A 14,060-nucleotide genomic window follows, 5' to 3' on the forward strand; every position below is an offset into this window, starting at 1 on the left:
TTTATACTTTTCAGCATACCTTACTACAACTGAAATTAGTTCTAAATGTAAATAAAACAAAATTTATTATTTTTACTCGTAGCTGATCTTTGTCCTCTGCTCTGTCCATTCTTACTATTGATGGCCTGCACATAGAAAGAGTAACAGCTTGTAAGTATTTAGGAGTATGGCTTGATGAGAAGTTAGCTTTTGATGTACATATTGATTACTTGGTGAAAAGACTTAAACCAAGATTAGGTTTTCTATTTCGGCAAAAAATGTTTTTCCTTTGGAGCTAGAAAGCAAATAATACAGAGTACATTTTTACCCATTCTAGATTATGGAGATGTTATTTACATGCATGCTTCTACGTATTGAAAAGGCTGGATAGTATTCATTATGCTGCATTGCAATTTATAACAAATGCTTGATCACATACTCATCAGTTTGCTGTATAATAAAGTAGGTTGGTCCTCTTTATATCAAAGAAGGAAATCACATATGTTAGTGTATACTGTAAAGGCATTGTTGGGCATGCTTCCAAATTACATCTCTAGTCTTTTTTGCCTACGTAGAAAGAATTATATCACCAGATCATCAAATGGGATTCAATTAGAAATACCCAAGGCACATTCAGAGCATGGAAAAATCAGCTTTCTCTTACTGTGCTCCGTGGTTGTGGAATGAATTTCAAACTGTAACTTTATTAGAAACAATTGCTTCTTTGAATATTTAAAAAAATATATAGTGCAGTGTTTAGCAAATGAACCATGTTGTTGTTTTAACAATTTACTGATTTATGATTATTGTTTTTGCTTTGGTTCTAAATAATTTTGTCTTGTGAGGTAGGTTTGTACGGTCATCTTAGCCAAGACTCCCTGGAAGAAGAGATTTATTTTATCTCAGTGGGACCTTCCTGGAAAAATAAAGAATAAATAAAAAAAAAACTCAATCACAAAACAGATTGAATGCAATTAAACTTTATTCTACTGTGTAACTGAAAAAGAGCTAGGTGGATAGCTAATACAACAAATAGGAGTCACGCAGAAGGTCCATTTGAGCTTTACTCTTCATCATGTCCCTTCTGTATGAAAAAGAGGAGAGGAAGAGATTATGAGTTGTGGTAAAATATTTTAATTACATATGTTCTCAATAAAAATCAATTGTATATAAATGTGGCAAAAATATACTTTAAAACTGGGGAAATTAAAGCTTCATGTGATTGGTTTGAATCATAGAAGCAAAAAAAAATAATAAAATCAGTCTGCTTAATCACTGGCCTTAGAACCGACATCACGACTTTTGGCACGCAGTTTGTTGACTTGTGACTCTGCAATGTCAGCCCTTTCTTCTGCTTCATCGAGTTCATGCTGGATTTTCCGTAATTTGCTAATATGTGTGTTGGCTTGTTCCTCCTATGAAGCAGGATTAGCAGCTCTGAGATTACAGCCTGAACTGAATAGTATGATTTATCAAAAAAGTGTGATATTAAGGCTGATACTTACAGCTTCCTCTGCAGCCCTCTTGTAAGCCTTGACCTTTAGCTGAAGCTTATCAACTAGATCTTGCAGACGAGCCAGATTCTTGCGATCCTCGTCAGTCTTTTAAGACAAATGATAGCAAAGAGACTTGAGAACTTGTTGTATGAGAATGTTTTTTTCATCACATTTTGTATAGATGTATTCAGTAGTGAAATAAGTTGTTTTGTTTTGTTTTGTTTTTTACCTGGTAGGTCAATTCTTTAATACGTCTCTCGTATTTGCGAATTCCTTTCACTGCCTCACTGCTCTTTTTCTGCTCTGATTCTACTTCATTCTCCAGCTCCCTCACCTGTTGGCACAGTATAAACGTGTTTACAGAGTACCACTTGCAATAGTCGGAAAACATTGTTCGGATTTATGGTAGGTCACTCACCCGAGCTTCCAGTTTCTGGACTTGTTTCTTGCCTCCCTTCATAGCAATTTGTTCTGCTTCATCCAGGCGGTGCTGCAGGTCCTTAATGGTCTGCTCCATGTTCTTCTTCATACGCTCCAAGTGAGCACTTGTGTCCTGCTCTTTCTTCAACTCCTCAGCCATCATGGCAGCATCAGTGATGGCCTTCTTGGCTTTTTCTTCAGCATTCCTGCATTCTTGCACTGCCTCTTCCACCTCACTCTGAAGCTGAGATATGTCAGTCTCCAGCTTCTTCTTCTGATTCAAGAGGCTTGTATTCTGGACAAAGGAGATGTTTGCATTAAATTAGAAACTGAATAAATGGATCTGTTCAGAATGAAGACTAACCAATCAATCGCATACCTGGGAGTGCAGTAGCTGCACTCTTTCACTGGTGTCCAGCAGCTCTTGCTCTGCAAGCTTGCGGCCTCTCTCAGTTTGCTCAAGAGCTGCTCTCAGCTCCTCTAGTTCAGCCTGCAGAAGGTTGTTGCGTCTCTCTACAATCGCAGTGTTCTCCTTGAGATCTTCATTTGTTCTCAGAGAGTCATCAAGCTGTAGCTGAGCATCCTAGAATATGAGTGCAAACTAATTAAAACAAACATTTCAACAACTCTCTAACTCTCCAATAGCTCTCATTCTTTGCTTCATTGATTTAAAGTATTTCTTCAGAGTGCGTCTTACTTTCAGATGTGCTTGGACACTCTTGAGTTGTTTTTGAGCCTCTGCTGCTTGTCTATTTGCCTGACTAAGCTGGATCTCCATCTCGTTTAGATCCCCTTCCATCTTCTTTTTTATTCTGAGGGCCTCATTCCTGCTTCGTGTTTCTGACTCCAAAGAACTTTGCAGAGTATCGATGGTTCTCTGCAAATTGCGTTTGCTCTGCTCCATCTCTTCGTCCTTCTCAGCTAGTTTGCGCTCAATATCAGCCTTTGTTTGGTTGAATTCTAGCTGAGCTCGCAGAATCTTACCCTCCTCATGCTCCAATGAGGCCTTAAAGAAGATTGTGATCTGTTACTTGGTTTGCAAGTTAATTAAAAACATTACTTTAATATAATCATCTTGAAAATTTATTTTACACAATTGCTTGAAATTCTAAAATCTATATCGCTTTTATATTGTTTTTGTGTTTTTCTCAAAAGTCAAGGAATAAAGCTGCATCTGAACACTTACTTCTGCCTCTTCCAGAGCACTCTGAATCTCATTTTTTTCTTGCTCCAGTTGTTTTCTCATTTTCTCCAGTTCATGAATGCTCTTTCCTCCCTCACCAAGTTGCTCAGTGAGATCAGAAATCTCCTCTAGAGGAAAAGAATATTGCATTTCAACATATTGCCATATTTTCTCCTGCCTTAGTGATAACGTCTGTACAGTGATATAAATTATACATCTTCCACTGCCACGCTCCAAACAAACCATGACGTCTTTTCAGTATTTACATTTATTTATAATCATTTATTTTAAGATTCTTTGCAAATTTACCTTGGAGATTTTTATTTTCTCTCTTCATGGTCTCCAGGTGATCCAAAGATTCTTCATAGGAATTCTTCAGCTTGAAAAGTTCTGTACTCAGACATCTGGCTTCCTTCTGAGAGCTCTCTAGCTCAGCCTGTGACTCTTCATACTTCTGCTTCCACTCAGCCAGGACCTAAAAGCATTTTTTCATGCAAGTATATTTTAGGATCACAAGTAATCAGAAATAATTTTTGAGAATAATCCCAAATCAAGGGCCATGTTTGGTTACCTTATCAAAGTTTCTTTGCTTCTTGTCCAAGGCTGCTGCAGCTGCATTAGATCTCTCCAGGTCCGCCATAAGATCTTCAATCTCATTTTGGAGTCTGTGTTTGGTCTTTTCAAGAGATGAACATTTCGCATTTACTGCTTCAACAGCTTCTTCGGCCTCCTGCAAACGTTGAGCCAGTTTCTTCCTGTTTTAAAAAACAGAACATTATTAAGGCAGATCATTTTGTTTGCACACCCTAAAAGAAATCGATAGACATTTTATGATATTTTTACCTTATGTTTAAGGAGGCTTGGCCAACTAACAGAAAAACTTTTTGTTCGTCTTACATTTTAAAAGAAACATAACACAAACAAAAAGCTTATCTGTCAGTAGAAAAGTTAAACCTTAAAGAAAAGTTCAAATATATATGTAATTCTAAATAGAAACATATCTTACTTGGCTTCCTCCAGCTCCTCAGTCCTCTGGATGGCATCAGTTTCATACTTTGTTCTCCACTGAGCCACCTCAGAATTAGCTTTGGACATGCCTCGCTGTAGCTCTGCTTTGGCCTCCTGCTCCTCCTCATACTGCTCTCTGAGCAGATCTGTGTCGTGACGAGCTGACTGTACAGCATGAGCTAGGGCATTCTTCGCCTGAAGGAGGACACATTGTTATTTAGCAGATCAACAAAATTAATGCAATTAATTTTTTATATGTTAATCAGACAATGTTCATACTCAGTTCACACCTTAGTTTCTTCCTCCAGTTGCCTTTTAAGATCTTCAGTTTGCTGAGTATAAGACATCTTGCTTCTAGTTAGCTGGGAGACGAGAGATTCCTTCTCCTCCAGCTGTCTTGCAAGTTCACCTGGGTATGTCATCATGCATTTTATTATTATTGGAGTTCTGTCGCTCAAAAAACTTATTTGACAGCCTTACCATTTTCAGATTGTAGTTTAGATTTTTGCATTGTGAAGTCATTGATACAACGCTGGCCCTCCTCATATTTTGTTCTGTATTCATTCATTTGATCTTCCAAAGATCTGCAGGTCTTCTCAAGATTTGCCTGAACAAAGTATATAATTTAGGAAGAATTCAAATACTTCCCAGCTAGAAACAAATATAAATTCTTATTTATGAATACTTGTACTAACAATACCTTCGTCTTAACAACATGTTCCATGTTTGAGACTACATCATCCAGCTCGAGTCTGAGTTCACTTTTTTCTTTTTCCAGTTTTTGTTTGACTCTCTGCAGATTGTCTATTTGCTCTCCCAAATCTGCCACACTGTCGGCTTGTTTCTTCCTCAGTGTGGCAGCAGTGGCCTCGTGCTGCAGAGTGGCCTCTTCAAGGTCTCTGCGAAGTTTCTGAAATTCTGCCTCTCGTTTCTTATTCATCTCAATCTGAGCAGCTGTAGCTCCTCCAGCCTCCTCCAGTCTCTCACTGATCTCCTCCAGCTCTCTGGCTAAATCTGCTCTCTGTTTCTCCACCTTGGCTCTGGCAGCTCTTTCTGCCTCGAGCTCTTCCTCCAGCTCCTCAATACGTGCCTGTTATCATAAATAAGCCAGGGTTATCTCTCATGTCTCATTTAATTTTTTCCCATCTCAATATGCTCTTTGTGAGTGCGTGTGTGTGTGTGTGTGCGCGCACGTTACCTGAAGTTCCTTCAGTTTTTTCTGTAGCTGAATACAAATAATTTGTTCATCCTCAATTTTCCCATTGAGCTGACTGATCTCAAAGTCTTTCCTATGATTGAAAAAGAGACGCTTACAGTAACATATACCTGTAGATTGGACTGTGAAAGAATGGAAGAATTTGACTTACTTTTTAAGTCGCTCATCTAACTGCTGTTTGTCATTCTCTAGGTCCATTAAGCTTTCCTGGGTTAACTTCAAGTCTCCTTCTAGTTTCCTCTTGACTCTTTCCAGATCCATACGGATCTTTTTTTCTTGCTCAAGAGATCCTTCCAACTGGTTTAAATAATTCAACAGTTGGTTGCATGCCCATTTGCTCATAACATTACTAAGAAAACTTGCTTGTATAATTCATTATTACAAGAATATTAAATGTATATGTAAATTGTAAAACTCACATCATCCACTTGCTGCTCTAGCTTTGCTTTTGCCTTGGTGAGGGTGTTGACTTTGTCCTCCTCACTTTGCAGGTCATCCAGTGTCTGCTGGTGAGCTTCCTGCAAGGCCTTCTTCTCTTTGGTTAGCTTTGCGATGATATCGTCCAAAGCTGCCATTTCCTCTGTCAGGTTCTTCACCTGCATAAGAACATAAAGTTCTGAATGTTTGTACAATATTACAGTGCATGTGTGTGTTGTGTAGAAAGACATCCCAGACCTTGTTCTCAGTAGCATGCTTCTCTTTCTCCACTTTAGCCAGAGTCAGCTCCAGATCATCAATATCTTTCTTCAGCTCAGAGCACTCATCCTCCAGCTTCCTCTTCTTAGCTGTTAGCTCTGCATTCATCTCCTCCTCATCCTCAAGTCGCTCTGTGAGCTCTTTGGCTTTTGCCTCAAGCTGGATTTTGTTTTTGATGAGCTGGTCGCATCGCTCTTCTGCGTCACAGAGATTATCTTGCTCCTGTTTTTAAATGATGTTAAAACTATTCAGTAATTTCTATACTGCAAAAACACATTTACTTCAATGTTTTAAAGGCACAAAATATTAACTGACCGCTTGGACTTGAAGTTGTAGGTCATTCTTCTCTTGGAGAAGAGATACCATTTTTTCTTCTAGTTCTTTCCTTCGTGCTTCAGATTTAGCATAAGCCTCTTTGAGCTTGGCAAATTCATCTTTCATATTTGCCATCTCTTTTTCTGCTTCTGCTGACTTTAGTAGAGGTTTGATCTTGAAGAATAGCTTCATCCAGGGCCAATTCTTCACCCCCATGAAGGCACGGACATTCCACTGGATAACCAGTAGGGCATCCCTGTGAGGACATACCATTTTTATGTCAGAAAATATTACAGAGTTTAATACAGTGAGCAAATTGTTAAGGTGTGTGTAATATGTGGAATTCTTGCCTTCTTTCAACTATCTTCTGGAACTCAACCCTTGCAAGAAGTCCTCTGGATCTAGCTTGAATACCACTAATAATTAGAGATAGTCTGTCATCTCTCATTTCTTCCAACTGACCCAGTAAACCAGCCTTGAAGAACACCTAAGCAGAATTCATTATAGAAACATGCATTTTACTCACAGTACTACATGACCACTGTCATCGTTGCTCTCATATTAAATAATAGATATAAAATCACTCTTCAGATTAATGTAAATTTTCACCTTTGTGTGTCCAAATTTATATTGATTGTGATCAATATCCAGTGAACTCAAGAGTTTCTCTGCTCCTTTCCTGCTATCTATGAATTGACCTTCAGGTATGGCTGCAGGATTTAGGATTCGGTACCTGTAGATAAGTATAGAACATTTCTAATAATGGAAAGAGTTGCTATAAATTTAGAGTTTAAATGTCACAGAATAATAACAATAACCTCTGTTTGAAATCTCCATAGAGAATTCTATTGGGGAAGCCCTTCCTGCAAATCCTGATGCCCTCTAGTACACCATTACATCGAAGCTGGTGCATGACCAAAGGGTTCTCCATTGCACCAGGAGTCTTTGTCTCATTAGGTATGATGCAGCGCACAAAATGAGGGTGAGTTGATCTTAGGTTTGTCATTAACTTATTCAGGTTTTCCTGTAGGGAAAAATGTACACAGAATTTAAGCTATTCATTTATGTTAAGGAATATTTTCAGTTACCTAAAAAATACTAACATAGATCCACTGGAAACAAGCTTCATAACATTAGTATACATTATCTAATTTTTTTTTTTCATTGTGTATGATAATTTGAGTCTGTAATTGAATTACCCTGTGAAGCGCAGAAACAGTTTGGAAGGAGGAGCCCTTCTTCTTACTTCCACCTCCTTTGCCTCCCTTACTATTCTCTTGAGCTGGTCAAAACAAGGTACAGTAATTATTTTTGAATGCAGTACTGCTTAAAACGCTCATAAGTGTGTATGAGATTTTATTGTGCACACATGATTCATACATAGATACATACCAGACTCTGTCCCAGCATAATTAGCAAAGAGCATTGACAGGAGCTTGAGTGTTGACTTTTGAAAGAGTCCAACAACAGTCTCATTCAGTGGGTCTTTGTTCTTCACCAGCCAGTTGTTGATATTATAGTCAACTGTACCAGCATAGTGAATCAGAGAAAAATGAGACTCTGGCTTCCCTTTGATTGCTCTTGGTTTCTGAAAGTTGTTTGATTTCCCAAGGTGGTTGTCATAAAGCTTTGCTTTAAAAGTTGCATCACTGGCTTTGGGAAACATGCACTCCTCTTCAAGGATGGACATGATGCCCATAGGCTGAATAAAGAAGTTCATAGGATTGAGTTACTGACGTAGCAAATAGCCTTGTTAAACAGTTAAAGCACCATTCATGTATGGCAGCATTATCATTTGCACTACTTACTTTCTCAATGAGATCGATGCAGGCCTGTAAGTCCATGCCAAAGTCAATGAACTCCCATTCAATCCCTTCTTTCTTGTACTCCTCTTGTTCCAGCACAAACATGTGGTGGTTGAAAAACTGTTGCAGTTTCTCATTTGTAAAGTTAATGCAGAGTTGCTCAAAGGTGTTGAACTGTAGTTTTTAAATTCATTGAAAGGAATTGAAAGTATATGTAAGTTGGACAATAATATGCATTTTAAACTTGACAACATGAGGATTTATCCACAAAGACTTACATCAAAGATCTCAAAACCAGCAATGTCCAGTACTCCAATGAAGTATTGGCGAGGTTGTTTGGTGTCCAGAGACTGATTGATTCTTACAACCATCCAAAGGAACATTTTTTCATACACTGCCTTGGACAGTGCACCAACAGCGTAGTACACCTGAGCACAGAGAAGCATGTGTATGGTTTGACATTACATGGATAAATAGGCATAATTTCTTTGCTGACACTCCAACTCACCTGCTGGACATTTTGCCCTTTGGTGACCCACTCATTTCCTACTTTCACTCTTGGATGGCATAAACCTTTGATAAGGTCAGCAGAGTTGAGGCCCATCAGATACGCAACTTTGTCTGCATCTGTAAAATTAATGCAGTATTAATAAGATAAGTTTGCATTTAGTTTGCCACTTTCTAATTATACTCTACATACCTTCAGTCCCATCAGCTTCTGCTTGCTCCTCCCTCTGCTTTTGTTTGAACTTCATATTGCCATAGTGCATTATGGCTCCAGTCAGTTTATAGATGCCATTTTTCTCCTCCTGAGTAAAGCCTAGTACATCAAACGCTTCCTAAAATTTACAGAATTAAAGGTGTGATATGAGAGCTTTACAATGACAGAAAAAAAGGATGTAAATCGATTTACTCTTACATCAGTCGCAAGTAGTTCTTCACCATCGTTAATTGAGGCTACGGTGGTTTCTCCTTGAGAGATGAAAGCGTAATCATAGGGATTATTGGTGATGAGCAGCATCTCTATTTCAAGAGAGAGAAAGAACCGTTAGTTTGTAGTGCTAAAACTGTAAAAGGCCTTTGATTATGGGATATCTACTGTGTCTCACCCAGCAGCTCAGGTTTCCGCTGAGAGAGGATTTGGTAGAAAATGTGATAGTCCCTTTCAGCTTTAAGCTGAAACGTCACCCTTGACTTCTCCAGAAGATCTGATATTTATATTAAAGAATTAAATGTTAGTCTTTGACCTTCAATGTTTTTGTAACACCAGTCTCCACATATAAAAAAATTGAATGAATTCTTACATGTCTCAATGTCAGCAGAGGCCAGCTTGCCACTGGCAGCAAAATGAATTCGGATAAATTTTCCCTGAAGAATTGAAAAATTATAATATTATGAAATTAAACAAAATGAATGCATTAATTATTGTGTAAGCTACTGAAAATTAATCAGTATGGCTTATAAATACCTAATGCCTCAGAAACACTGAGTGCAATGCATGCTACACATGCATGCTATACATTATACATTAAACGTAATTTGGATAACAGTTTACTTGTTCACTAAATTTCACATTAGTGTTTAATGCTGAAGCTTACAAATCTTGAGGAGTTGTCATTTCTGATGGTCTTTGCGTTACCAAAAGCTTCCAGAGCAGGATTAGCCTGGATGATTTGATCCTCCAGGGTTCCCTGTAATGAAACACTCTGTTTCGGTATCTTTTCAATCAGTTCTAGCTAATATAGTAACAGATGACACATGAAAATGACACTTACCTTTTTTTCTGACCCATCTTTCTTTGCTGAGCCTCCAGCTGCAATACTTGCAAAATATTGAATGACTCTCTTCGTGTTTACAGTCTTTCCTGCACCAGATTCTCCACTACAGTAACATAGAACATCAAAAAAGAAATGGTTTAAATCTTTAAAATGACAAGATGTATTTAATTAACTAAGGAATTACATTAAAAGATAAGTAATTTTACTTACGTGATCAGAATTGACTGGTTTTCCCTGTCTGAAATGGAGAAGACTGTAATGTTACTAATTCTTGAGTTATGACCTATATATTATTGATCTTTAAGATTATAATGCTCATCCAGAGATTTGAGATTTGAAGCTGTCCTTCACAAATGTCTACACTTCCCTTGCCTCCCTTGGCTTTGTCCATACCTGTTAGCATGTACTGGTAGGCATTATCAGAGATGGAAAAGATGTGGGGAGGAGCTTCACTCCTCTTTTTTCCTCTATAGGCTACAACCACCTCCTGATTGTACACCGGCAGCCACTTGTAAGGGTTGACAGTGACACAGAACAGCCCTGAGTAGGTCTGTGGGAAAGGGAAATAAAGTTCAGTAATTGAAGCTAATTAGGATGTATTCTCAAGTGACTGAACTGATCTGCTCTTACATAGATCATCCATGCTGCATAGCGCTCTTTGAGGTTGAACAGCACAGCTGGCTCATGAAGGAAGGTGAACATGGCCATGTCTTCAATTTTATCAAACTTTGGTGGGTTTTGGGGATGAATGTCAGCTTCCTTTACAGTGACAGTCTGTTAGAAGCAGAAAAAAATTATTAGAATAATACCATTAGAATTATACTATCATGTAAAGTGGCATCAGATTTGCTATTGTGTGCAGATTGTATTGTATTGCTTGTATTGTTTTAATTTAGACTTAACTATTGCTAAGTTATTAATAATTGTTGCTCAAAATGTTTCAGTGACCACTTGTACCACTGGAAATGTACCATTGAATTATCTCTATCACTGAAAGTGTCTGCCCTTTAAAAAAGCTTTTTCTCCAAATGCTCCTTCAGAAGTAATGCTTATTCAATTAGTTGAACCTACCTTTCTTTTCTCAGTCAGTACAGTGACTTTGTCACCTTCATGACTGATGACTGAAGCTTTCACATACTCTTCATCTGGATCAGGCACAAAACACTCCTTTTTCATATCAAATGGACGAGTTTGTGCTTCCAAACGTTCTCGTTCCGACTTCCGCAGGTAAGGAGCCGCTGCTCCAAACTCTGCCATCTGAGCATCCCCCATGATTGCCTTGTCTGGAGGTGATAAGGTACGTTAAGTCCATGTTTGTACAATTTTGCAATATCAACAGCTTTCTAGTATATGATCATATAAAAAACTGTTTTGAAACATAAATAAAGAGAAGGTTAAATAAGCATGACTCTTACCTGATGTGCACCAGGTGTGGCAGCTGAAGAAGAACCTGTTAATTTAAGGTTCAGTTATGTGGATTGGTAAATTTAATCTTTGTTACATCAATAAACAACCCAATACTTAAAAGATGTAAATCAGAAGAAAGAAACACAATAAGAAATAATACAGATTTATCATGAATGAAATTTTAGAAGGAATTTGCATAATTTTCTATTAAATGTAACATCAGCATGCAGTTTTGGTTCAGATCTTACCCTCAGATAAAACTTCTGACTTGTCTGGAGACCAACCATGAAATCTCTTTATAAAGGAAGTCACCTTCCCAAATTTGGAGAAGGCATCCCACAAAGCAGGAATGCTATTGCGTCTGAGCACTGTTAGGGTGCAATGAGGGTAGTTAGGGGTATTAGGGAGGAACAAGAACCTGCTAGGTGAGTTAAGTCTTTGTTAGTGCTCCATATTAGGTTCTGGCTGATAGCAGAGCACTAATTTAGGTCAGCTAAAAAAGTTAAGTGGTTTGCACTTAAATGAAATGTGAATGATTAAAGCCAGACGAAGTTGTCTATTGGAGAATAGGCATCTGAGGCGAATATTACTCTAAAACTTGGGACAAAGGAGCAAGATATTTATAGAAAATTCCATTTGTATGTTCTTGTGGTAAGCCACCACTGCATTACTTTACTGCCACATGAGGGTTTAACAGGCAACAAAGGGATTCAAATGCTGGATGTCTTAACAAACTTTAGATGGAATTCTATATTTGTCCTCCAACATTGTTTAGAATACTCAGGAGAAGGTATCAGATTTCCGTAAAGTGATATGTTTGAACTGCATGCCATGTGGGCTCTCAATTATACAGAGGGGTTATTTAGTGGGTTTTTATGTGTGATTGTTTGTTTTTTTTTTGTGTGTTTTTGGAGATGTGAAAAAAAATATATGATGTGCTCTGTGTGTGTGTATATATTTTGAGTATTTTTCTGCAAGATTATCCAGGCGACAAGTGTCAAACAGCACACAGATTGGTCTGTCACAGGTGTCATACTTCAGATTCAGTAAAAAAAAGATAATGGTAGTACAATAAAAAAGTAAAGAGAAAACTGGAGTCCCCTGGGTAGGGAACAGTGTAGACTGTGGCCATGGCTGTGCCATACTTCACTATCATCCACCAGCCAGCAAGTGTCTCCCCCCACAACCCATGTTGTTGACAACCCATTGTTTCTTTGAGGACAAAGATAACCCTGTGAAATTCCTATAGAGTGGATCTCACTGATTGAGGCGTGAAACCACATCATACTGTGAGCCTCTGGACCTTATTTTATGTCTCTGCCTGGGATCAACTATAGCTCGTCACCTGGCCATTATAGGTGTCTTTCCTCTTAAATAAAACCAAGTGACAGGTATACACATCAATATTTTATGGTATGCTAAAATTCTTGTAATGGTATATAGTCCTGTACTCATATCGCTTCCTTTTTTGAGGGTACACATGTTGGTATTTCCATTGCAATGTCCTTGGTATTTGTTGCAACTGTGAGTGATGAAAGGGGCAGTAATCCATAGGCCTCATAGGTGGACATTCTTTCATTCAAATAAATGCAGACAGAAACACTGAAATGGCATTTAAAGGTAAATACAAAAGTACATAATTATAATAATAATATTGTAAAGTTATTGTCATCATGAATATAGTTTATTTTTCCTATAACTGTTAGTCCATTTATAGAGTATTTGATTAAGACTGAACAGGATTTGATACATGCAACTGGCTGACATAACTGAAGGTGAGGACCCTTGACAATTACCATGCAGTAAGGGTTAACAGATAAACAAGGAGTTAAGTGCCTATGACAAGTGATAAGACTGTTCTATTCTGACACCCAGCCATCTTTTAAATGATGACTGGCATCAAAGTGCAAAAGGAAGTGAGAAATGCCAAGCCATTGCTGAAGACTCATAAAGATAACGATGACCTCTAGTTTTCCAAAGTCAGAGCAGCATTTTACACTAGGAACACTATTGTGACACGGGTATGTGCTTTAAAATTCATTTTGTTCTCACTGGTCATAAAACAAAATCACTGTTCCCATGAATGTGTAACTATCACAGCTGGCTGCTTAATTATACTTGTCATAGGATTACACACATATCCCCAAACTGTACTGTTGCCAGAACTGGTAACACTTTCATTTGTAAATTATTAACAGACATTATAGAATGCTTAAGGGATCATTAGTTAATATATATTCCCATAGCTAGAAATATGAGGTAATGTTCTTGTTAATGTTTACTAATGAACTTATTAAACATTGCCTAATGATTAACATATGATTATTTAATGTAAATTTAAATGCTTACAAATATCAGTAAACTTTCATTTCATATTATCTTCATTTGTTGGTCTTTGTTTGTTGTGTAGACCTTTTATTTACACATCTTAACAAATAATCTATTAATTATTTGTTCATGTTTTTGCAGTACCCAATCTAAAGAGGAAACTATTCATCATTTGCAAATGTTTATAAATGTTTAGTAATCATTATTACCTTTATGAGCAGTCATCTCGATGGCGAAATGTGTCCCAAAAGACCTGAACTTACCATATTCACACATCTTTACTAATCGTTTATTAATCATTTGTTCATGTTTTTGCAGTAGCCCATCTAAAGTAGAAATTATTCATCATTTGTAAATGTTTATAGGTGATTACTAATCATTTATTATCTTTACGGGCATTGGACTTCTAGCTAATGTAACAAGGTTTGT

At 37.6% G+C, this 14,060-nt stretch overlaps 1 protein-coding gene across 1 annotated transcript; it reads right to left on the minus strand.

Annotated features, from left to right (window-relative positions):
• Window positions 1–943: 943 nt before the first annotated feature.
• On the minus strand, window positions 944–11,792 carry LOC109064994 (myosin-7). Its single transcript, XM_042773125.1, has 39 exons — window positions 11,552–11,792; window positions 11,312–11,346; window positions 10,968–11,179; window positions 10,527–10,670; window positions 10,290–10,446; window positions 10,107–10,134; window positions 9,894–9,999; window positions 9,717–9,809; window positions 9,423–9,486; window positions 9,228–9,326; window positions 9,038–9,141; window positions 8,819–8,957; window positions 8,627–8,745; window positions 8,397–8,546; window positions 8,122–8,292; window positions 7,706–8,015; window positions 7,513–7,595; window positions 7,132–7,337; window positions 6,923–7,046; window positions 6,664–6,800; window positions 6,314–6,569; window positions 5,978–6,220; window positions 5,722–5,898; window positions 5,454–5,599; window positions 5,285–5,375; window positions 4,787–5,176; window positions 4,567–4,693; window positions 4,377–4,495; window positions 4,085–4,281; window positions 3,650–3,833; window positions 3,388–3,553; window positions 3,082–3,206; window positions 2,593–2,901; window positions 2,275–2,478; window positions 1,894–2,190; window positions 1,705–1,809; window positions 1,485–1,580; window positions 1,260–1,394; window positions 944–1,063 (listed from the first exon to the last, which is right to left on the minus strand). The coding sequence occupies exons 3-39, from the start codon at window positions 11,166–11,168 to the stop codon at window positions 1,043–1,045; spliced, it is 5,823 nt and encodes a 1,940-aa protein (XP_042629059.1). The 5' UTR covers window positions 11,169–11,179; window positions 11,312–11,346; window positions 11,552–11,792; the 3' UTR covers window positions 944–1,042.
• Between the last annotated feature and the right edge of the window lie 2,268 nt (window positions 11,793–14,060).

This window comes from Cyprinus carpio, chromosome A2 (genome assembly GCF_018340385.1).
Source record: "Cyprinus carpio isolate SPL01 chromosome A2, ASM1834038v1, whole genome shotgun sequence".
NCBI lineage: Eukaryota > Metazoa > Chordata > Actinopteri > Cypriniformes > Cyprinidae > Cyprinus > Cyprinus carpio.

Coding starts and splice junctions, on each gene's coding strand:
- LOC109064994 (XM_042773125.1), bottom strand. CDS start 11,168: ATGGGGGATGCTCAGATGGCAGAGTTTGGAGCAGCGGCTCCTTACCTG. Junction 8,293..8,396: donor CTGGTTTTGAGATCTTTGAT/GTAAGTCTTTGT, acceptor TAAAAACTACAG/TTCAACACCTTTGAGCAACT. Junction 2,479..2,592: donor GTGTCCAAGCACATCTGAAA/GTAAGACGCACT, acceptor CTCATATTCTAG/GATGCTCAGCTACAGCTTGA.